We start from the raw sequence: 25,811 nt of genomic DNA, 5'->3' as shown, positions 1-25,811 counted from the left end.
GACTTAACTGATGAATATGTGATTAAAATGCTGCAATCTCAGGATAGATCCTGAACAGATGAGGAGTTGCTAGTGGCTTCTTGGGATGGAATCTACTCCTGGTGAAGAAGCTGTGAAGACTGGTCTCTCTTGCGCATATGCCTGCAAGTAGATGGGGATATTCTTCTTCCAGCGCAGCATGGCTGCATGACATCACTGACTCAATGGACATGAGTTTGAGCAAACTCTGGGGGATAGTGAAGAACAAGGAAGGCTGGCATGCTACAGTTCATGGGGTCACAAAGAGTCAGACACGACTTAACGACTGAACAACAAATGTGATTACTACAGACTAAAGTTTGAGAAGCATTAGCCTACATCACCAGTTAGATTATAAAAAATCTTTGAGCACTTCTTATACCTTTCCATGTTCCCAGTTTCAAGCACCATGCCTTACACACGGTGTAAACCACACACTTATGAAATGAAGGCTATGGTGATGATTTCGTAAAACACATGGCAAATCAGAATCCTCAGTTCTGCTTTTGTCCATGTCAGAAACTCCATACATTGCTTAATATCAATAGCCTTCAGTTTCTTATCTGTAAAAGGAGGAATACTATTGCATTTTTCTCTAATGACCTAACGAGTTCCAAAATTCTATGCCAAAACTGATAAATATCATCTTAGAAGTGAACTAATTAATGTTGATAACAATTGAAATTGTTCTGAGATACTTTCTTTGCAAAAAACTCAACACCAATTACGTAATGGTATTGAATGAAATACGTTATATATTTAACAAGTATCATTTGCATCCAGTTCAGTTCAGTCAGTTCAGTCGCTCAGTCGTGTCCAACTCTTTGCGACCCCATGAATCACAGCACACCAGGCCTCCCTGTCCATCACCAGCTCCCGGAGTTCACTCAGACTCATGTCCATTGAGTCAGTGATGCCATCCAACCATCTCATCCTCTGTTGTCCCCTTCTCCTCCTGCCCTCAATCCCTCCCAGCATCAGAGTCTTTTCTAGTGAGTCAACTCTTCACATGAGGTGGCCAAAGTACTGGAGTTTCAGCTTTAGCATCATTCCTTCCAAAGAAATCCCAGGGCTGATCTCCTTCAGAATGGACTGGTTGGATCTCCTTGCAGTCCAAGGGACTCTCAAGAGTCTTCTCCAACACCACAGTTCAAAAGCATCAATTCTTCGGTGCTCAGCCTTATTCACAGTCCAACTTATTTGCATCCAAATAAGCTATTATTTGTAATATCTTACTTGGAAGGATGTTTTTGTTTGATTAGATATCTCTTAGGTAGTAATAGGGGCCTAACAATTTGTATTTCTAGAGTTCAGGTTTAATAACCTAGTAAAATGGCAAATTAGAAATTGCTGTATGGGAAAAATATATAATGCTTCTTTTAAATTGCAACATTTTTATTACTGAAGAATAGAATGGTTTATTAGAATGTTAGGAGATAATGCTTTGATTTCATGAACATTGTGTAGGCTTATCAAACCAGAATTAATATATTATACCTAGAAGTCTAGAATTTCACATTTTTGTAGCAATTTGTATTTGTTTGTTCCCACCTTTAACATATCAGAGACACAGAAGAGTAGGGAAGACAACACAGTTAGAGAAGACAACCGCCCCATTTCAGAGTGTATCTGAATGACCTAAAAAATGAGACATTTCATAATGTGATCTGCTGTTGTGTCCATCACTGGAAAACTCACCATTTTCTTGGATAAGAATCTACACTCAAATTGTATTACTATAACTACATCGTAATCATCATCATGGAAACCATTTTTGGAACCCACAAAAGAATCAAGTTTTACTCATGATTGCCACTTACAGTTTTGATTCCTTTGATCTTCACATCTACTTGTTTGGCAATTCTGGTCCCTAAATTAGACATTTGGTATACTTGGTCAGCCTTGAGACTTCAAAGACAACAAGCTGTCCAGCCATCTGCAAGACTGTCATTGAAGTCCCTTGTGTTCTCACAGATTGCATCTTGTCTGTTCTGAAAAATGAGCAACAAATCTATTCCAAGCCTGAATAAACCAACTGACCAGTCTCTGAACAACACTGATGGTCACTCATGGGTTTAGCAGTTCCCACGCAAAACACCAAAACCCTGTATTTACATAAGTAGAGTCAGTGGGAACCTGGTATCTTCTGCACCATCTTGGAGAAGCACTGTTCACTGGCATGTTTTGTGTGATTAAAAAGTGTGTATGGAAATAAGACAAAAATGCCTATCTTGCTTTGGCACTTCCAAATTTAACCATTTGCCTATATATATTAGATCTGGGGATTGTTTTGCTTGTTTCAGATGGGTAGTAAGTGTGTGTGGAATAAGGCTTTGCAGATATTAATTACGGTAGAAGGCGTTTTCCTTTCATAAAGAGGGAAAATACACCCATCTGGTAATTACAAGTATTTGGGGTTGAAACAGTTGATCAGTTCAGTCTAGTCGCTCAGTCATGTCTGACTCTTTGAGACCCCATGGACTGCAGCGCGCCAGACCTCCCTGTCCATTACCAATTCCCAGAGTTTACTCAAACTCATGTCCATTGAGTCAGTTATGCCACCCAACCATCTCATCCTCTGCCGTCCAGTTGAGACAGTTTCTATTCCTGCCTTCCACCACTAATTAGGTGGGTGACCTTGGGCAAACCACATAAACTCTATAGATTTCCTCATCTGCAAAATGAAAGCATTGGTTCACAGGCAGCCATTTAAATCCCTTCTCCAAATATTCATTCATTCTCTAATTTATTCAGGACCTACTATGTGCCTTCAGTACTGATTAACTCCGTGATCCTTGGAAAGCTCCAGATTGTCTCCAATTCCTTTAAGCATCCACTCCTCGTCCTACTTTAAAATCAGCTTCTGAATTCTCCCCCAAGGAGATCCAAACACTTCCTGTCTGAAGATATACATGAGGAAAAGAAACGTGCCAGCTGCCTTCACCCGGCGCCAACCGAGTGGGCACGCCAGCCGGCTAGTGAATTGTTCTTTGTAAAGGGCAACCTCTGCATTTTAAAGGGCAATCCAGTCACCCGAAAAAATGCAATTGAAAGGGCTCTCAGGGACAGGGCGGGACACCCAACCGCTCCTTTTTCAGCCGGGGAAACCTGGGAAACATTCTCCGGGCTCCCTCCGTCCTAGTCACGCGGCAGTTCCACGGCAGGAATTGTGCAATGGGGCGAGTCGGGCGGGCGTCCGGGGGTGGAAAGAAGTGGGGAAGGCTTCCACAGTGCCAACTACCACCCCCCCGCCATCTCCCCCGCCACCCCCCTCCAGGGTACTGCGAGGCGCGGCGGCGCGGTCAGGACCACGGAGCTCCGGTGGCCCCGGCCTCGCTTCGCCGTGGGGGCCGCCCCCTCTCTCGGGCAGAGGCCACCCGCCACGCGCTTCCTGGGACTCTGCGACGGGCTGGAGCGCGAGCGGGAACTGCCGCCCAAGACGACGCTGGGGGACGCAGCTCGCCGCATCGATCGCGGCTGGGAACTCCGGGCTCGCACTTTCCGTAAGAGCACCCGGGCTTCCAGCGGCGCCGTGCCCCCGCCCCCGCCAGCCCGGCTGCCCTTTCGAGTGGTGACGCAGCCGGCGGGGTACGCAGAAGTCTGCACTGAAACCCGGAACCTCCCGGGCCGCGGGCCCCGCCTGCCTGCGCCGGCGCAGCCCCGAGCCACTCGGCTCTCCGCCGAGACCCGCGCCGCGCTTGGCGCAGGGAGCGGGGACTGGAGACGCGCTGCGAGGGCTGCATTTCTAAGAGGTCCGTATTTCTAAGAGGTCCTAGGTACGGGCTCGGGGATAAACGTTTGGTCACATTCACTACTCACGTCACTCTTTGTGGCGTAAACTGTCATGAGCTTCACTTAGAGGTGGGGAAAGTCTCCAAAACATCAAGTTACTTTCTTGATCTGCCTAGTCGAAGAGGGCAGAGCTGCGCCTCAAATCTAGGGCTGTCTTGAATCAGATACATCTTATTTCTCTTAAATCAAGCGCTTCGTGGCTTTCATTCCAATGAGCAGAAAATAGGTAACAGGTGGGACAGGTACACTGAGAACCTTTCCCAAGGTGACGGGGACAGTTTGCTTCTGGTTGGCGCTCACACATTCTCCCTACTGTGCTGTTAAAAAAGAAAAATGTTTTCCGTGTATATCACGAAGTGGAAAAGGTTGGAAAGCATTTCTCAGCCCTTGTGCCTCTATTTTCAGACTCTGTATCGGAATCTGAGACACCTAGCATATGGAGTTGCTGGAGGATTAAATAAAACAGTCTTTTACATGTTAATTCAGCACATGTTAATTCTAACTTTTTGCAGCACTCCCCGGGAACCTCGGGGCACTCACCCTCGTCAGCACTGAAGTGGGGACGCAGTCATTCTAAGTCAGCCCCTTTTCTGAGAGATGAAAGATTTAATCCACTCAACGGATGATCACTTACAAATCACTATTCAATTAGTGACAGACACCAAGCTATGGCTTTATCTCTTGGCCCCTACAAGGGCTCTTTCCATTTCACCCCCAACCGGGCCCCCCCCCCCCCCCCCCCCGCCGCTTTTCCTTCAGAAGCTTCAGAGCAGCTGGAGGCCAGTTGAACGTGACTTCCTCAGTGACCTGGTGGCAGTGAAGTGGGCGGGGACCTCCGGGAAGGCTAGAGGAGGAAGTCGAGTCACTGGGCTCACAGCCTGCCTGCGCCCCTGGAGAGGGGAACCCCCAGCCCCTGGGCCTCTTTGTTGGCCAGGACTAGCCCCCTTTGGTAACTTGAGGAGTAGCTGCAGCCCAGAAGTGCGTGTGTGTGTGTGTGTGTGTGTGTGTGTGTGTGTGTTTCCAGCTGTAGAATGTCCAAGCAAGTGTAGATTAAAGTAAGAGAGAATATGCTAGCTTTAGGATTCTATCCTAGATGGGATAGAGTTCCTTCCATGGCAAATCATTTCAGAATTAGCACAGAATTTTCAGGGGAGTCTATCTTGAAAAGTGAAACAGGCTAATGGAAGTTTTCTAACTTCATAAAATCTTAAAAGATCATAAAATCTTGGGAAATGACCACTCTGTTTGCCTGGGTTTTAAAATCACTACTCACTGGAGCAGATGTTTTTCCTTTCCAAGGCTCCATTTTATGAAATGAGGCTAAAATATCTGGACAGCCCTCTCCCTTGGGTACCTTGGAATGTTGGGAATATGAATGGTCTCTTAGTAGAGTTGGAGCTCCAAAGGGAAGTTGTAGAACCATGAAAGGTCCTTTAAAAACAGAAACCCTCCTTGTTAAAAATCATAAAAATTATTAGTACTCATTGTGAAAACTTAGAATTTTTTTTTCAGAACCGGAAAGAAGAAAAATAATTGGAATCTGATACCCAGAAAATATTGTTGACAATTTGATGTAAGGCATTATATGTAATCAGACTGAACACACTGCTCTTTCCCTTGAACAACCTTTTTTCTTTGAATAAAATATCGTGACATGCCACTAAATATTTTCCATACTTGTTTTAAAATAGCTATTTAGTATTCCTTTATGCATTCATTTAGCCAAAGCCCAATTGAAGGACTTAAAATTGTGCCCAGGATTTTGCTAATGAAAGAGTAATAAAATATGAGCCTTGTAGCTAGATCTTTGAGTACATTCTCAATTATTTACCTAGGTAAATTTCCTACCAGTGGTATTTCTGAGACCAGGGATAAAAACTGCCTTACACTGACCTTTTAAGCTTGACTTACCCCCTCCTCCCCGCCCAGTGTTTTCCCAGATTTTCTATATCGTTTATTCACCAAGAATGTATTGAGCACCCATCACATGCCACACATGCCTGGATAGAGAGATGAACACTCTGAAGCACAGGTGCCCTAAATGTTGTCAGATAAAGTTTGAGTAGCCAGATGTCCAGTTTGAAGAGGGTCATGAAAGACCAGTAGACTTTCTTGAGACTGACAGATTTTAGGTGGGAGGAGGTTAGTGGAGAGTACTGACAAAGGATGGGAAGCACAATGAGAAGGACAAGGGGGAATTTCCTGTACAAAACCCTGGTGGCCTAAGAAATAGCTTCTTGTGTCATGCTAAAAAGTTTGGACCTTATTCTCAAAGCAAACAGAGAAAGGGATTTATGGAGCCTCTGAGGTCATGATGAAATTGGATTTCACCACTTAACCCAATGATGGATATTATTTTCAGTAGACCCCCAAAATCATTCCTGGGGAAGGAAAACAAAAGAAAAATTTGCAAAGGAAATATTCTAAAACCATCTTGAAATGAAAGCTGCATAGAATTATCCAAACCCATTGGTAATTACTACTGTGTCCATTACAGTTAAGATTGCTGCTGCTACTGCTGCTGCTAAGTTGCTTCAGTCATGTCCGACCCTGTGCGACCCCATAGATGGCAGCCCACCAGGCTCCCCTGTCCCTGGGATTCTCCAGGCAAGAGTACTGAAGTGGGTTGCCATTTCCTTCTCCAATGCATGAAAGTGAAAAGTGAAAGTGAAGTCGCTCAGTCGTGTCCGACTGTTAAGGACCCCATGGACTGCAGCCTACCAGGCTCCTCCGTCCATGGGATTTTCCAGGCAAGAGTACTGGAGTGGGGTGCCATATGCCTTCTCCCAGTTAAGATTGGGGTGTAGTTATCATTAGTGTTTGATCATGAGAAAATTTCTCTTCTTTACCTTAAAGAGAATGGCTTTAATACTGGTGCATGCCCAGACATCACTTCGGTTTCCTATCAAAAACAAATTCAAGACTTTCAGTAAGTCCAAAAACATGTTTCATAGATGGTGGTTTAAGAAAAACTATTACTTATAGACAAAACTCAAGTGTCTACTGTGACCAGGTAGCTAATGACTTTCAACAATTCAGGAAAGTTCTCAGCTATTATTTCTTTGAATATTTCCTTTCCCTCATTTTTTTTTTTTTAAGAAAAGTCTTTATTGAACTGGCCACAAACTGCTTCTGTTTTTTTATGTCTCGTTTTTTTTTTTTCCCCACAAACCCTGCACCCACCCACTAGCTGCGTACTGGAAGTCAAAGCTCCAGCCTCTGGACCACCAGAGGAGTCCCTCCTTTCCCTCATTTTTGCTGCCTCCTTAAAGAATTCTGACTACATGTTTATTAGACCTTTTGTTTATTTATTACTTTCGATATACGGCTTACAGAATCTTAATTCCCCTACCCAGGGACTGAACCCTGACCCTTGGCGATGAAAGTTTAGAGTCCTAACCCCTGGACTGCCAGAGAACTCCCCTATACCTTCTAATTCTATTCCCCAAGTCTGGCAATCGCTCTTTCATATTTGGTGTCTGCATTTGGATAGTATTTTAGGATCTAATTTGCAATTTACTAATTCTTCAGCTATGTTGAATCCTTCTGAACTTGAATTTAAAATTTCTATCATTTTTTCATTCCTAGAAATTCTGTTGGTCAGTTCTATATAGTTTCTCAATCATTTCTATTGGCTTTATTTTCTTGAAACAAAGTCAGTCTTTGCCCTGACTTCTTTACCTCCATCAGCCAGAAGCAAGAGGGATGCCTGGAATAACCTGTGCTTTAGATAAGCACATCTCTTCCCTGATGCTCACATAAGCATTATCAGTAGTGAACAGAGAGGCTTAGGACTCTACTGCTTTAGTGAAGAGCCTTCTTCCTCCGTAGCACCCATGCTCACAGTGTGGTTAATAACCACCATGTCTGCCTTGAGATCATCATAATCCCATTGTGCCTGTGTCCCGTTTATGTCACCCACACACAAAACACAGGACTCTCAGGTCATCCCTCACACCCAGAGCTAATCCCCATGTCACTCTAAGGACTGTGAGACAGCCTCTACTGTAGTACTCCGTTTCTTTCTCCTAGCTTTTTTTTTTTCCTTCTTTTTCCCACCACCTGCCATACCACATGGGCTTCTCTAGTGGCTCAGCGGTAAAGAATCCACCTACAATGCAGGATATGCGGGTTCGATCCCTGGGTTGGGAAGATCTTCTGCAGAAGGGCGTGGCAACCCACTCCAGTATTCCCTGCTTGGAAAATCCCATGGACAGAGGAACTTGGTGGGCTGTAGCCCATAGGGTTGCAAAGAGTCAGGCACGACTGAAGCAACTTAACATGCATGCATGCCACACTACATATTTTAGTTCTTGTCTCTCCTAAAATGTAGTAACAGTCTTGAGAGCCAGGATATTTATTTTGTTAACTGCTTTCTCCTTAGAGTTTAGAACATTACCTGGAAAACAGAAGGTATTCAAAAATATTCGAATGAATCAATAGTAAGTATACTATGTTCTGTGTCTTGACATTCTATAACTGAGCATTTTGCAGGTCTGATCTGTGTCATTTGTTCTGTTGCCTTTTACTCTCTGTGCCTCATTTACTTGTATGTTTTATGGATTTTGACTCTGAACTCATAATCTGTGGATTTTGCCTATAGGAATTCTTTGAAATATAGATTGACGTTGCATTCATTCAGAGATCATTTGTGCTTACTTTTACTATTTTCTTGGGATAACTACTTATCCAGAACCAAGTTAATATTGCTGCTGCTGCTAAGTCACTTCAGTCGTGTCTGACTCCGTGCGACCCCATAGACGGCAGCCCACCAGGTTCCCCCATCCCTGGGATTCTCCAGGCAAGAACACTGGAGTGGGTTGTCATTTCCTTCTCCAGTGCGTGAAAGTGAAGTCGCTCTGTCGTGTCCGACTCTTCGTGACCCCATGGACTGCATGCAGCCTACCAGGCTCCTCCGCCCATGGGACTTTCCAGGCAAGAGTATTGGAGTGGGGTGCCATCGCCTTCTCCGAATATTGCTACTTGTTTTTAACTACAAAAGTAGGGTGAATTGGGCTACAGACACATTTGTGGGGTTATCAGCTTGTGGGTATAAATTATCAAAAGATATACATGTTACAATATATGTATATGTATTTATCTTTTGATAATTTATAGCAACACTCTCCTTGGTACTTGGCTATATATATTTTCTCTCCAGTGCTGAGGTCCAGACAAGCAAGTCTCATTGTTGTCCTTTCCTGTGCGGCAGGTTTTATCCTGTTAATCTATTTACTAAAAGTGTAGTCTGCTTTGGGTTTTCCAGCTTTATTAGGTTTCCCCATCTTGGGTGGACTGTAGCTTAAGTTGATTTCTAAAAACCCAGTCTTCTCAGATCTTCGGATTTCTCAAAGCTTCAATTTTTTTATGTGAAATCAGCAATTTTTAAATGTCGGCAATCAATTCAAATTTATTTTTGTAAGTGCTAGACAAAAAAAAATGACCATGAGTCATATTTGAGCTTTGGTCTACCAGTTGACAATCTCTGTTCTAAAGAGATCGACCCATGTATGTATATATATATGATGCAGAATGTATTTTGTTAGAATGAATCTATTAGATAACATAACCATAGGTTTGGAGAAAAGGGTCCAATTTTAGATTTCTGCTTCTTTTTCTCTATAAATATACTTGTCAGATCATGTGTCTAGATTTTTCGGCTCAAGAAATATGATCACAATATAAGGAAATAGAGGGCATGGTCCCTGCCCTCAAAGTTTTACATTCTATGAAAAGTAGAATATGCAAGATTCTACTTTGGAAGAAGTAGAATGGATTGAAAAATCACGAGATTTAAAAAAGGAAGACCATTTAGGAAGTCACTGTCTCAGTCTGGGCCTGCATTAAAAGAGCCAGAGAGAGAGCATGATGGCACAAGAAGGAAAGGAGCAGATACCAGATGTTTAAAGGAACATGTGATAGGAGTTGATAACTGGAGGAATGTGGGGTAGAAATTGGAGAGAAATTATATTTGTGCTTATGTTATCAATAACATTCTAAAATTTCTTTTGGTTTGTTCATTTCTCACAAGCCAAAGATAGTATGAAAGATTGTTTAATTTATAAAAGTTTCAACAAATGTAATCAGTTTTTATATGATAAGAAGAAAGGGAAAAAATCTAGTATTAGGGGAAATATTTTAACTGATGTACTTATTTAATTATAAAATATATTATCCGCTTCTTGGAAAAGAGTCTGGCAAACAACTCCAGTATTCTTGCCTGGAGAATCTCATTCTTGCCTGGAGAAGCCTGGTGGGCTGTAGTCCATAGGGTCGCAAAGAGTCAGACATGACTGAAGTGACTTAGCGTGCATGCACTCATTATCCGCTTCTAGTACTTTCTCAACATTAAAAGATTGCCTTTTCCCTTTAAGAAATAAAAACAAATCAATGTGCAAAGTCACATCAGGATTTCAAAATATCTATAGGCTTTTCAGGTTGGAAAGCTTCATTGAAATAGACTGTCAATATTCTCCTAAATCAATGCTATTATTTCCACTTATGGCATTTCACTGGCGTCTGATTGTTTGAAGGGGCTATGGGGAAACTGATGACGTTAAGTAAGATAGATTATGGATCACATTCAACTCTCAGTGGGCCTGGCAGGCATAACTCCTGTGTTATTGCTAATGGGAGTTTTGAGTATAAGCCTTTGTGTACTTAAGAATTTACCATTAAAAATCTGTCCATCTCCTCATCCTTTCAGTAGGTTGCAAATAGCATTAACTTTAGGTGTAACTGATTAATTGATTGGGACAATGGCCTGACTGTAAAAGATTAACACCCAGCAGGTTCCACATCCTGCACCCCTTTTTACTTCCACCCTATAATAAAGAAAATAAATTAGAAATTAACAAGCACTTTCGTATGCGTGGTGTCACATGTGAATCTCTGCAATTCAGTCCTGAAGGTAGGTCTGTGTCTTAGTTCAAGTGGCTATAACAAAGTACCAAAGACAGAGTGGCTTATAAACAATAGAAATTTATTTCTCACAGTTTTGGAGATGTCTGAGGTCAAGGTGTCAGCAGGATCAGGTTCTGGTGAGAACCTTCTTCCTGGTTGCAGACTACCTTCTCATTGTCTCCTCCGGTGGGAGAATGAGGATGACAGAGCTCTCTGGAGTCCCTTTAACAAGGGCACTAAACCCATTCTGGGGGCTCTACCCTTATGACCTAATCACCTCTCAAAGGCCCCACCTCCTAATATCATCATATAAAAGTTAGGATTTCAACGTATAAATTTCTTGGAGACATTCAGTCCACTGAAATTAGGCTGACATACTATATCAATTTAGAAACTAAGGGACTTCCCTGGCAAACCAGTGGTTAAGACTCCCAGGTTGGGGAACTAAGATCCCACATGCCACATGCCAAAATATAAAATTAAAAAAAAATATATATGATGAACAGAGTTGCCTTGTAGTGTCTTGTTCAATGTCATAACGCTCGCACATGTGAAAACAGGATTAGAACTTAAGTCTTACAGCAGTAAATCCATTGCCTTTCCCAGAGCCCCAAATTGCTTCTCAGCCATTCAATTTAACAAGTGTTTTTTCCAACCTCATTACAAATGTGGCTTCATCAGGCTCTGAGGGTGACAAGAGTTCACAATATTGCTTCTGCTTCCCAAGGGCTTAGAGTTTATTTGATCAAAACTTGTGTATGTATAAAATGGCTACAGCTTGGACTGTATTCTCATGAAAATACTTCATGAAGTACTATAGAGAAAGGAGAAATAATCATGGGCTGTTCACTGGGGAAAATGTCATGGAGGAGGTCTGTGGGTGTTGACGGCTTCTCTGTAACAGATTATGTAAGCTGGGTACCTGCTCTGTGCCAGGCACTGTGCTGGGTGCCTCTCATACCTTCTCATATTTAAACCTCAACATAATCCTCTGAGTGTGTGTGTGAAGGTCATTCCGTCATGTCCGACTCTTTGCAACCCCATGGACTGTAACCTGCCAGGGCTCCCCTGTCCATAGAATTTTCCAGGCCAGAATACTGGAGTGGGTTGCCATTCCCTTCTCTAGGGGATCTTCCCAACCCAGAGATTGAACCCAGGTCTCCCACATTCCAGCCGAATTCTTTATCTTCTCAGCCACCAGGGAAGCCCATAGTCCTCGGAGGTAGGTGTCACACTCCCCACTTTACAGATGAGAACAGCAGTGCTGGGAGAGGTGGAAGGCACACTTGTCCAAGACACATGATTGCGGGGGGCAGAGCCAACATTGAATGTAGGACACCAACGCCCCAACTCTTTTTTTTTTTAAGAATTGTTTTTATTTAATTAATTAATTTATTTATGTTTGTGCTGGGTATTTGTTGTTGTAAACTGGCTTTCTCTGGTTGTGGTGAGGGGGGACTACGCTTCCTTGCAATGTGCCGGCTTCTCATTGCTGTGGCTTCTCTTGTTATTTCTCAAGATTATTTCTCTTGTTATGGTGCATAGACTCTAGGAGCGTGGGCTTCAGTAGTTGCAGCATGTGGGCTCAGAAGTTGTGGCTCGTGGGCTTAGTTGCTCCATGGTACGTGGAATCTTCCAGGACCAGGGATTGAACCCGCGTCCCCAGCATTGACAGACGGATTCTTATCCACTGAGCCACCAGTGGTATACATGATTTTACGTTAAGTACATTTTAAAGTTTAACTTTTAAAAAACATACATAAAATTGTGTCTAGTCCCCCAAAGCAAAAAAACCTAGTTTGAGTTCCCCTCTCCCTCAACAAGTGAGCAGACCTATAGAATAGAATGGTGGGGTAGTGGGAGGGGTGGGTCTATTATGTTAATAATCTCAATTTATAAAAGAAAGTCCTGGTCCATAAAAAAATATCCTTCAGCATTGATGTAGTTATGAAAAACCAAGTAATCAATCAAACATTTTGCTAAACTTAGGAAAACAAGAGGACATTAAAGGATCAGCATCTTTTAAAGAAACCCAGTCTTTGAGGCCTAATTCTTGAGGGGCAGTTTGCTTCAAGAAGTCAAGATGCTTTGTTCCCAGAACCATTGAGGAAGGTGATCCATAAGAAAGTTCATCTTTCTGGACAAGTTTCTATAACGTTTTTATTTTTAAATTTTTGACTGTGTTGGGTCTTTGTTGCTGCTCAGGGCTTTTCTCTGGTTTTAAGGAGCGGGGGCTACTCTCTAGTTGCAGTGAATGGACTTCTCATTGCAGTGGCTTCTCTTTGGAGCCTGGGCTCGCAGGCATGTAGGCTTCAATAGTTGCGGCTCCTGGACTGTAGAGCACAGGCTCGGTAGTTGTGGTGCTCGAGTTTAGTTGTTCCGAGGCATGTGGGATCTTCCTGGACCTGGGATTGAACCTGTGTCTCCTGCTTTGGCAGGTGGATTCTTTACCACTGAGCCACTAGGGAAGCCCTGGACAAGTTTCTTAAGCTATCAAATATGGTTTACATGTTCTTTCTAGAACTTTTATTTAATATACTTTTCATACGTACATATTCTTGTACTCATATTATTAAAGTTTTTTCCCTAATGCCCTATGTTCCATGACAACAGTTTTGTCACATTGTAGGGGTGGGCCGGAGAAGGCAATGGCACCCCACTCCAGTACTCTTGCCTAGAAAATCCCATGGACGGAGGAGCCTGCTAGGCTGCAGTCCAGGGGGTCCTTAAGAGTCGGACACGACTGAGCGACTTCACTTCTACTTTGCACTTTCATACACTGGAGAAGGAAATGGCAACCCACTCCAGTGTTTTTGCCTGGAGAATCCCAGGGACGGCGGAGCCTGATGGGCTGCCATCTCTGGGGTCACACAGAGTCGGACACGACTGAAGCGACTTAGCAGCAGCAGCAGCAGGAGTGGGCTAGTCCATCCTAAAGGAGACCAGTTCTGGGTGTTCATTGGAAGGACTGATGCTGCGGCTGAAACTCCAATACTTTGGCCACCTCATGTGAGGTGTTAACTCATTGGAAAAGACCCTGATGCTGGGAGGGATTGGGGGTAGGAGGAGAAGCGGACACCAGAGGATGAGATGGCTGGATGGCATCACCGACTCGATGCACATGAGTTTGGGTGAACTCTGGGAGTTGGTGATGGACAGGGAGGCCTGGCGTGGTGCGATTCATGGGGTCGCAGACAGTTGGACACAACTGAGCGACTGAACTGAACTGAACTGAGGGGTGGGCCAACATCAGTGCTGGTTGGTATGTCCACAGCTGTTGCCAAATGTACAACTTGTTGCCAAGGTGCCAGGTTTACAGCACAGAGGAGAAAGGCTTCAGGCAATTGAGAGAGAAGTGGGCAGTATCAAACATTAGGTCACAGGACTCAAAGGAGGAAGATAAGATGCTAGAAAATCAGATGGAGGGTTGACAAACCACAACAGTTCAGTAAGGGAATTTTTATTGTGGTGAAATAAGCATAACACAAAATATGCTATATTAACCATTTTAAGTGCACAATTTAGTGGCATTAATTATTCACAATGTTGTGCAATCACTACCACTACCTATTTCCAAAACTTTCCCATTACCCCAAACAAGCACTCTGTACCCATCAAGCAATAACTTCCCATTACTCCTCCCTCCAGCCCCTGATAAACACTAATCTTCTCTCTGTCACTATGTATCTTCTACAACCTTTGTCCTTTCCTCTGGCTTATTTCAAGGTTCACCCAGGTTGTCACATGTACCAGAACTTCATTCCTTTTAATGGCTGGATATTATTCTATGTACGTACCACATTTTGTTCATTCATCTGTTGATGGACACTTGGTTTGTTTCCACCTTTTGGCTATTGTGAATAGTGCTGCAATAAACATTGGCATACAATACCTCTTTGAGTCCCTCTTTTCAATTCTTTGGAGTATATGCAAGAGCGAATTGCTGGTAATTATATATTTAACCTCTTGAGGAACTGCCAAATAGTTTTCCACAGAGACTGCACCATTTTACATTTACATTCTTAACAGCCATATATGAAGGTTCCAATTTCTTCACATCCTTGCCAGCAACTCTTATTTCCATTTTGGTTTTTTGTTTATTTGTTTAATAGTCATCTTTATAGGTATGAAGTGGTATTAACTGTGATTTTGCATTGCATTTCCCGATCACTAATGATGCTGAGCATTTTTAAAATTGGGTTGTTTGCCTTTTATTGGGACTTCCCTTGTGGTTCAGCTAGTAAAGAATCTGCCTGCAATGCGGGAGACTTGGGTTCGATCCCCGGGCTGGGAAGATCCCCTGGAGAAGGGAAAGGCTACCCACGCCAGTATTCTGGCCTGGAGAATTCCATGGACTATACAGTCCATGGGGTTGCAAAAGAGTTGGACACGACTGAGCGACTTTCACTTTATATAAATGTTATTGAGTCGTAGAAATTCTTATACATTTGAGATATTAAACCCTTATCAGATATATGATTTGCAAATATTTTTCTCCCATTCTGTGGGTTCCCTTTTCACTTACTTTTTTTTTAGTATTAAAAAAGTTTTACTTCAATTTTTTCCCTTAAACTTCTCTTTTCACTTACTTTATTTTAGTATTTAAAAAGTTTTACTTCAATATTTTTCCTCTTATAAACAACTCTGAAAAGTTGATATCTACCTGTCTAGCATAGCTGTTATTTAAAGGCAGTACGTGGGCCACCGAGAATGTCTCCCAGACAGGAAATTCTGCTCAAAATCTTCATGCTGAGGGTGAAGGCAGGAGGAGGGGTAGAGCTCTGCTATCAATTTCCCACCCCAAATCCCCGCCCTGGGGTGAATCACTCTCTGCTAAGTCGCAACTTGTAGTTCCCAAGATTACCTGAATGTTTGGGTAGTTGGGGAGAATGCCAGGGTTTCAAGATGGCCCACATACAGCCTGATGGGCCCTCAGCCAGCACCTTCTTCCCATTCCAGCCATAGAAGTGCTAAGCTCCTGGGTGGCTGGGGCCTGCCTGGGCCCTAGGGTGGGAGGCAGCCTGTCATCCCAGTGCCCTGCCCGAGTCTCCACCAGGACTTTGTGATGTTTCCAGTCTCATGTGGTATCAGGTGCTGCTGAGGCCCAAGTCGTGACTCTAAGGCAGACAGTGAAGAGAGTCAAGCAAAGGTCTGGGGACCATGACTCGGGTAGAACCTGCAGCCCTGGGCTGCCCCTACTTGTTTATTTCCAGTCTGTGGTCCCTCGTAGGGAGGGCTGGATCAAGCCTGGTGATGGCAGCCTTGGCCCTGTGGTGGGAGAAGAGGGCAAGGAGGGAGAGACACAGAGTCATAAGGACGAGAGAACCAGACGGAAACTTGTCCTGCAGTTTGCCAGTGTGCCCACCTGAAGCAGAACTCTGCTTCCAAAGGGACTCCTCAGATCAGGCCTGCTGGGTGACCACCCAGGGCATGGGCAGGCCAGGCTGAACCTGGGGCCACAGCTTTGAAGAATGTCGGCAGGGGAGGACTGGTTGAGAATGGGGCATAAGGAGTGTTCAAGGTATGATCCTGCCAGTGCCCCACCATCAGAAAAGGAAGCAGTGCTCCTTGGAATGACCCATGTGGTCAGGGTTGGACAGGCCGACATACTGGCTCAGGGCAGGAGTACTGAAGGCTCCTTCTCTGGGGAGTGTGGTCCTGGATCATCTCCTTGTTCACAAAGCCCTAGTGTAGTCTCCTGCTTCAGGGGTTTTGTCTGCTATGAACCAGCTGCAACAAAATGTCCTTCTTTTTCTGACCAGCAAAGAGCAGTTGGCACACAGGGTGGTCATCCAGGTCCCTCATGATGGCGTGGATCACCCATAGCATCAAAGTGATGCTTGTTCCTCTCATGATCATATGAATAGACTTCACCTCTTGATAATGAGCTTGAATTTCTGGTCTGGACAGAGGGCAAACTTTTCTTTGCCCTGGTAGGCTAGCAGCCAGATTGGGCGCTGAAACTCAATGATGTCTCCAGTCTTCATGTTTTCCAGGTACTGGAACATCTTCCAATAGGAAACATGGGATGGGTATCTTTGAAGTAAACCTTGATCACTGGGCCCATCAAGCCCCTTCATCATGCCTGGAAATGCTGTAGGGCTGAGTGATTAGGTTGTGGTGGATTTGAACTGAAAATTAGATGTGATGACTTATGAGGGGGTCCAAGATGTGATGGGGATATAGCAGGTTGAAGTAGAACCACTGGTGTTATGGCTGATAATCTCCTCATCAATAAGCCACAGTGAGTACTTGATATCTGGGATTTCAAATGGCTAGGGCGCAGTGCTGGATAGAGGGGCTATAGAGGAACCAGACTAGGGAGAGAACCACAGGTGCTCAGCTGGGCCCTGTGATGATGGCTGCTGCCCCAGCTAAGAAAGCTGGGCCACCTCTTCTCACGATATCCTTTGGTGCACAAACGTTTTCAGTTTTGATGAAACCCAGTTTATCTATTTTTTTTAAATTGCTCATGGTTTTGTGTCATATCTAAGAATCCATTGCTAAAACAAAGGTCACCAAAATTTACCCCTATGCTTTCTTCCAAAAGTTTCATTATTCCATTTAGAGTCAATTTTTGTACATGATGTGAGAACAGCTTCCAACTTCATTCCTTTGCATCTAGAATCCAGCTGTCCCAGAACTGTTTGTCAAAGGGACTAATCTTTCCCCACTGAATGAATATAGTACTCTTGTGGAAAACCAATTCGCCATAGATGTATGGGTTTATTTTGGGACTATCAGTTCTGTTCCATTGGTCTATATGTCTATCCTTAAGCCAGTATTACACTGTTCAAATTACTGTAACTTTGCAGTAAGTTTTGAAATCAGGAGTTGTGAGTCCTCCAATTTTGGAAATGGCAACCCACTCCAGTATCCTTGCCTGGAAAATCTCATGGACAGAGGGGCCTGTTCGGCTGCAGTCCATGGGGTCGCAAAGTCGGGCACGTCTGAGCGACTGACACTTACTTACACTCACTTACAAATATTGTTTTGGCTATTTTGAGACCCTTGCAGTCCCATGTGAATTTGAGGATAGGGTTTTTCCATTTCTGAAAAAAAAAGGCTGTTGGAATGTTGATAGAGATTGTGTTGAATATGTACATCACTTTGGGTAGTAGTGCCATCTTAACAATTTAAATCTACATTCCAACCCATTAACATGGACATAGTTTCATTTAGTTAGGTCTTTCTTAATTTGTTTCAGAGATGTTTCAGAGTTTTCAGTGTATATTTCACCTCCTTGGTTAAATTTATTCTTAACTTTTTGATGCTATTTTAATAACAGTGGAATGTTTTCTTTATTTCCTTTTTGAATTGTTCATTACTAGTGTATTGAAACATGACTGATTTTTGTGTGTTGATCTTGTGACCTACAACTTTGCTGAATTTTTAAAATTAGCTCTAGTAGCTTTCTTGTGGACTCTTTGGAACTGTCTATATATAAAATCATGACATCTGTGAATAGAGATGGTTTTACTACTGTCTCTTCAATTTGTTTGTCCTTTAGTTATTTTTCTTATCTGCTTGATCTAGCTAGAACTTCCCATGTTGAATCGCAGTATGCATCCTTGTCTTGTTCCTTCTCTTAGGGGAAAAGCTTTCAGTTTTACTATTATCATGTTAGCTGTGGGTTTTTCATAAATGCCCTTTATCTTGTTTGATAAGTTCCTTTTTATTCTTCATTTTCTGAGTGTTTGTATCGTGAAAGGTGGTTGAAAGTGAAAGTGAAAGTCGCTCAGTTGTGTCTGACTCTTTGCCACCCCATACAGTCCATGGAATTCTCCAGGCAAGAATACTGGAGTGGGTAGCCTTTCCCTTCTCCAGGGGATCTTCCTGACGCAGGGATCAAACCCAGGTCTCCAGCATTGCAGGCAGATTCTTTACCCACTGAGCCACAAGGGAAGCCCACACTGAGATGATCATTTTTTATTACATTTGTTCTCTTAATGTAGTTTATTACATTGATTAGTTTCTTTGTATTGAACCACTCTTGCATTCCTGAGATACATCCCACCAGGTCATAGTAGATAATCCTTTTCACGTGTCGTTGGATCTGGTTTGCTAGTATTTTATTTAGGATTTTTGCATCCAGAAAGGATTTTTTTTTTCTTGTGATGTAATTTTTTCTTTTTCTTGTGATATCTTTATCTGCTTTTGGTCTCCGTGTAATACTAGCCTTACAGAATGAGTCAAGAAGTGTCCCTTCCATCATGGTTAACTTCATCAGCTTCGGAGGTAGATGCTGTCAATTTTAAGCCTACTTTTGCTGCCAAATAGTTTGTAATAAGTTTTTTCATTGTTTACCTGTCTAGACATCAGTTTTCCATCTGTAAAATTGGTGTGTTGGGAGGATTAATTGAGATCATTCATTGTAAAGCCTGTGGTGTACGGGTAAAAGTTTAAGCATCAGCTCTTAGAAGAAGTGGGAGTAGGAAACCCTATTTTTGTAGTGTTTGGCTGTTTCCATGGTGTAAATACTCCTGCCATGGTTGATTGTAAGATGCCGTTGTGAAGTCATCTAAGGGGAGATGAGAAGAAATGCACGTAGTATCCTCAAATGAGCCAGTGGAAACTGACTCCAGTATATCACTTTAAAAAAAGGTATGAAGTACATAATAAATGATCAATGATTAAATATTGGGCTTGCCAGATGGCACTAATGGTAGGAACCCACCTACCAATGCAGGAGACATAAGACATATGAGTTCGATTCCTGCGTTGAGAAGATCCTCTGGAGAAGGCATGGCAACCCACTCCAGTAGGCTTGCCTGGAGAATCACCTGGACAGAGGAGCCTGGCAGGCTGCAGTCCATAGGGTTGCAAAGAGTAGGACATGACTGAAGTGACTTAGCACAGTACAGCAAAGCACAATTAAATATTATCATTTCAGTTGCCTTTAGCAAAAAGAATTAAAGTGAAAATAGAATGATTCCTGAAAAGTCAAGCTATAAATCTCCCTCTATATTGCCTTATGTTCTAAAATATTCTTGGTACTTTGAAATGTTATCTTCAGATGGTCTATTCTCTGTGGGAATCACTTTGCATATCTCCTTACTATCTCTAGATCTTGTATCATTGTTTACAGTGAACATAATCACATGGAGGACAATGTGTGGATAAGTCTGTCTGCCCGCCTGGCAATTGACCACACCCGGTTTTTATCTTCTTCTTCTTCTTTTTTTTTTTTCAGATTTTTGGACCATTTTTAAAGTCTTTATTGAATTTGGTATTAATATAATGTTGCTTCTATTTTATGTTTTGCTTTTATGGCCATGAGGCATCTGGGATCTTAGCTCCCCAACTAGGGATCGAATCTGTACCTCCTGCATTGGAAGGCAGTCTTAACCACTGGACTGCCAGAGAAGTCCCCAGTTAACTACACCTGGAAAAACTTCTTGCTCCTGCTTGCTTAACATGTGAACCTTGAAGACTGCTGGAAAATTTAGAGACAGCATCCTGCCTTGGCTCCTTGGTTACTAAGGTGTTCTGCCTGATACTGACCCTGACAACAGTCACCACCTGGTCATGCTTTCCCTAGAAGGCACACATAGATTGCCCATCTGCCTCATCAGGCAAATAGTTCTAAACAGTGTCTAGACTTCTGCTCGGATCCAGGCTTAGGACACTTTATGAAGTAAAGACTATCTTGCTCTGTCCCCTCGGTACCTTCGGTAAATTTCAGTTCTTTGACCAACTCAAATGTTGTCCCGTTTCCTTATCCATCCATCTATCCATCCACCATCCATCCAACCAAGACTTGCAGAGTGCCTAATGGCTACAGATACAAAGAGGGTATATGGCTTCCATTACCTATAAACTCATGGCCTGAGAGGGGGTTGGGTAAAGGCTTCAGCAATACGTGAACCGTGAACTTCCAGATGTTCAAGCTGGTTTTAGAAAAGGCAGAGGAACCAGAAATCAGATTGCCAACATCCACTGGATCATCAAAAAAGCAAAAGAGTTTCAGAAAAAACATCTACTTCTGCTTTATTAACTATGCCAAAGCCTTTGACTGTGTGGATTACAAGAAACTGTGGAAAATTCTGAAAGAGATGGGAATACCAGACCACCTGACCTGCCTCTTGAGAAACTTATATGCAGGGCAGGAAGCAACAGTTAGAACCGGACATGGAACAACAGACTGGTTCCAAATAGGAAAAGGAGTACGTCAAGGCTGTATATTGTCATCCTGCTTATTTAACTTCTATGCAGAGTACATCATGAGAAACGCTGGACTGGAAGAAGCACAAGCTGGAATCAAGATTGCCGGGAGAAATATCAATAACCTCAGATATGGAGATGATACCACCCTTATGGCAGAAAGCAAAGAGGAACTAAAAAGCCTCTTGATAAAAGTGAAAGAGGAGAGTGAAAAAGTTGGCTTAAAGCTCAACATTCAGAAAATGAAGATCATGGTATCTGGTCCCATCACTTCATGGGAAATAGATGGGGAAACAGTGGAAACAGTGTCAGACTTTATTTTTCTGGGCTCCAAAATCACTGCAGATGGTGAATGTAGCCATGAAATTAAAAGATGCTTACTCCTTGGAAGAAAAGTTATGACCAACCTAGATAGCATATTCAAAAGCAGAGACATCACTTTGCCAACAAAGGTCTGTTTAGTCAAGGCTATGGTTGTTCCTGTGGTCATGTATGGATGTGAGAGTTGGACTGTGAAGAAAGCTGAGTGCCGAAGAATTGATGCTTTTGAACTGTGGTGTTGGAGAAGACTCTTGAGAGTCCCTTGGACTGCAAGGAGATCCAACCAGTCCATCCTAAAGGAGATAAGTCCTGGGTGTTCATTGGAAGGACTGATGCTGAGGCTGAAACTCCAATACTTTGGCCACCTCATGCGAAGAGTTGACTCATTGGAAAAGACTCTGATGCTGGGAGGGATTGGGGGCAGGAGGAGAGGGGGACGACAGAGGATGAGATGGCTGGATGGCATCACCGACTCGATGGCCGTGAGTCTGAGTGAACTCCGGAAGTTGGTGATGGACAGACAGGGAGGCCTGGCGTGCTGTGATTCATGAGGTCGCAAAGAGTCGGACACGACTGAGCAACTGAAATGAACTGAAAGTGAAGATAGATATGCAAACAAATAATGAGAATATATTGTGATAAGGGAAAGTACAAAAGTATATGCAAAGTTCTCTAGGAAACTAAAGGAGGAAGTCAGAGTGTCTTGGGGAGCTACAGAGATTTTTGCAGAGTGGGTAAAGCTGAGCGTGGGGCCAGAATATGAAGTAGAACGTGTATGCCCAACTATGGCGTTGAACATGATCGTCTAGCAACAGGAAGCCTTTCTTTCCTTTTTTTTTTTTTTATTGTCCCGCGTCTTAGAACTTTAAGGCCATGGTCCCTGTTAATAATAAAAGAATAGCCAACTTCTTCGTGGCTTATAATGTGCCATATACTGTACTAAGTGCTTTAAATTCATCATTTAACTTAATCTTCATAGCAACCTTAGAATACAGTCAACATTATCATCCCCATTTTACAGATGAGAAAACTGAAATTTAAACCTCAAAGTTACACAACTAGGAATGGGCAGAGCTAAAACCCAGCTCTTATTCACTATTGAGCCTGTGCTCTTAGAAACACAAGCCAGCTGGGCTTGGTATAGTTGAGGGACTAGAAGACTGGTCCCCTCTCCTGACACCAGCCCACCAGAACTTCATTCCATTTTATAGTGCTCATACATTAAACCCACTTACCTCCTACCTGGGCTGGTAGCAATTACCTGACGGCACCTTGCTTAGGAGGCAGTGGTAGTTAATGTGGAGAAGGACTTTGAAGGATGTTGACAGCAGTGCCAATTTACTTCCAAGAACTGTGGTTGCTGTTGGGTGATGTTAAGTTAATGATTAATATGCCCTTGTGTGATTCAGCTAATGCCCTTCCCAAATAATGTGTTAACCCAATTAAAAAACGTGTCCAACTGAGCTGAATGTCAGACCCATGTGTCAACTTGCATTTTACATCTGTAAAAGGAAAAGCAGTTCCACTTAACACTGCTGACCAGGTATTTTATGTATATAATTAATTATATTATTAATTCTATACATATGTATAACTGTATGAAAGTGAAAAAGTGAAGTTGCTCAGTCGTGTCCAACTCTTTGCGACCCCATGGACTGTAGCCTACCAGGTTCCACCATCCATGGGATTTTCCAGGCAAGAATACTGGAGTGGGTTGCCATTTCCTTCTCCAGGAAATCTTCCCAACCCAGGGACTGACCCCTGGTCTCCTGCATTGTAGGCAGACGCTTTACTGTCTGAGCCACTAGGGAAGTCTTATGTGTATATATAATGTCATGTTGACATCAACTCTGTGAGATTGTATATATGTGCAAATAAGTAACCTGAAGCTCAGAAAGGTGAAGCCACTTGTTCAAGTTCATAGAGTCAACTACTCTCTACTACTTCAGGACCACAACTGTTGGGGTGGTCTTGTTTAATTTATATCATAGTGAATAACCACTCTTCTTTTTGATAAAGAAGCATTATTTATTTTTAGAGATGTCTCCAAACAAGCATGATTAGTTTAAAGATGTGGGATAGTGGAAAGGCTGGGGACTTTGGAACTAGGTATTCCTGGGTTAAAATTCTAATTCCTGCTCTGTAGTGGTGTGACCTTTGACAAGTTCCCTAATCTCACCTCAAAAGATGATTATGAGAATTGAAGCAGGTGGCTGGTCCCTAGAAATATACTTCAGTACTCATTAAGTCCTTTTCAGCTGCTGGTTGGTGTAACATGAATGGGCATCTCCAGACATCTTAGGTAAATTGGTTAAATATGCAGTATATTCTTAAAGATACTTTATTTTAATTAAAAAAAGACTCCTGCTAGGTGTCCTTTTGGGGGGATATTTATGGATGGTATTTTGAAACAAGGCAAATCATACAGCTCCCGCAGACTCACCAGTGAGGCCCATTATACCCATGAGAGTTCTGGGGAGGAATGGGAAAAACTGCTGTGTTGAAGTTGCAAAAAATCTGGTCCAGGAGACAAAACACACAGACAGATGGAAAGAGAAATAACAATAGAAGGCAGCAGAGGACAAGAGTCCAAGCAGTGATGCAGGCAATCAATAGTGTGTAAATTTGGAAGAGACAGAGAGACTGTTTCAAAGGGGCCAAGAAACCCTTCCTGACCCGTCTCCTGCTCTCCCTCCTTCTTCTGTCCCTCCACAGCACTTTGGGTTTCTCTTAGAGTCACCAGTGCACTTAGCTCTTTGTAACGAGGTGGAGAAACTATCACGCTCTCTCTTAATAGCTGGCGCCAGAATTCCTCAGGAGGATAGAAGCATCTAGGTTTGGAAAATTAGGTGTAATGGAATAGGTTGGAGAGTGCTGGAGGCAGAGTTGAGACTTGAAGACCTGGATGTTGGAGGAGGGGAAATGTACTGGTTTTAAGACGGGGAGAATTTGAGATTGGGGGTGGGGGTGCAATCTGGGATGGAGTGAGTGAGGAAACAAGAGGAGGGAGGGAAGAGGGATCACGGAGAGAGCAGCTGGCAGCCCGCAGAGAGCTGCAATTCCTCCCCACAATTACCTACATTTCCAGTGCCTGCTACTAAACCCAGGCAGCTTTGTGTGATTGCCTTTGATGGGAAAACCAGGAACAGGCTGAGTTTGATTTCAGCATTGTGCAGAACAGATTAGATGTGAGGGGGTGGAAGTTACCCAGTTCTTGAAAGGGCTGTATACTTTTCACGGTCCAGGTGAAGACTGAAGGTTCAAACCAAGTTTACCAAGATCGTTCAGAGGCAGACTTCCTAGTTATTTCTCCAATTCCTTTCTCTTTTTTGCCTAGTCCTTCCTTTCCAACTTACGGGACCTGACATATAGTAGGCACTCCTTAAATATCTGTTATACTGAATCAAATATAAATATGCTACATCGTTTGTGCTGTCAGGGTACCTAAAATTGAGTGAAGACAACACAAATGTGTTTCACACATAAAAGTAAATCTAATCCTAACAATTCTGAGAAGGCTATAAATATCCACTAATAGACCTAAAACGTCTCTTTGTTTTTCAGTATCCTTCAAGATTTTGCTCACATTTCATCCTCCAGGAAGCCTACCTGGATTTTCAGTTATGTGTCCTGTCTCTGAAATCTTATGACATTTCCTACCTATTCAGCAAATTTGACACTTGATCACTTATTTTTCGATGGATGGCTTGCCTTTTTCATTACATACTACAGTTCCTGAGGGCAGAAAGTGAGCCCACACTTGCTGAGGGCTGAGTACATATAGTACCTTATATACACAGCTCGCTGTTTAGTTGTTACAGATAATATGTGTCCTACATCATGTTCTCAGAAACTTGAGAACTTAGTGTGTGCTTGGCAAGTATTAGTACTGAATAACTATCTGCTGAATTGAGTTGAATTGTTGGGTAGTATAAACATCTGAAAATATAAAATTCTTAGATATCATTCTCATACCAAAAATCCCAGAAAATTAGGAAGGAATCAAATATAATTCTTGTTAAGCTATAATTTATCTTCCTATTGGTTTGGGGCGTGTAATTTAGGCTTTCCACTGCAAAAGCTATTCTGATTTCTTGGCCAAAAATTTTACATGGATACTTTGAGGTTAAGAAATAAAGATACATGCATTTTGAGGCTGGCAGGCATCATAAGATCATGTGCTCTTACCCAGGTGAAATTTGAGTTGAGAGGGTCACACAGATTGCCTTATGCTTCTGGAGTCTGCTGCAGAGCTTACCTGGTGTCCACGTTTCCTGCTTTCTGGTTCAGTGGTCTTTCTGGGGCACTAAGTGTACTTGTCAGAGTAGCATTTCTTCTAAATGTATTTATTATTAATGCACTATACTAAGTCCCTGAGGTAGAATAAGCCTCATCATTATAGCTAGTAAGTCAGTCTGAAGCAATCTGATATTCCTGTAAAACTGAATAAATTTTGTCATAAAGTATCCTTGGGCTCACTGCCTTCTGAGATGGCATCATCTCATTTGCCCTATATTAAAAAATATCCATAAATGAGCCCTTCTGTATGGACATTCATTATAACTTAGCTTTATTGATTCTTTTATAGTGCCGTTAATTACAGGAACCACAAA

General features: G+C 42.7%; 1 protein-coding gene and 1 pseudogene across 1 annotated transcript in view; one reads left to right on the top strand and one right to left on the bottom strand.

Annotated features, from left to right (window-relative positions):
- The first annotated feature begins 2,930 nt into the window (after positions 1-2,930).
- Positions 2,931-25,811, top strand: part of LOC147375532 (uncharacterized) — a 36,705-nt gene continuing 13,824 nt past the window's right edge. The window contains exons 1-3 of the mRNA XM_086394048.1: positions 2,931-2,996; positions 3,161-3,770; positions 8,195-8,252. Coding sequence (XP_086250174.1) covers positions 2,931-2,996; positions 3,161-3,770; positions 8,195-8,252 — 734 coding nt within the window. The remainder of the gene's footprint in view (positions 2,997-3,160; positions 3,771-8,194; positions 8,253-25,811) is intronic.
- On the bottom strand, positions 16,300-23,654 carry LOC147375533 (NADH-cytochrome b5 reductase 3 pseudogene; annotated as a pseudogene).

This window comes from Bos grunniens, chromosome 3 (genome assembly GCF_055505025.1).
Source record: "Bos grunniens cultivar Pamir isolate PY7600 chromosome 3, Bosgru_T2T1.0, whole genome shotgun sequence".
Taxonomy (NCBI): domain Eukaryota; kingdom Metazoa; phylum Chordata; class Mammalia; order Artiodactyla; family Bovidae; genus Bos; species Bos grunniens.
The sequence above is the reverse complement of the archived record's forward strand: the minus strand, read 5'-3'. Positions and strand labels throughout refer to the sequence as shown.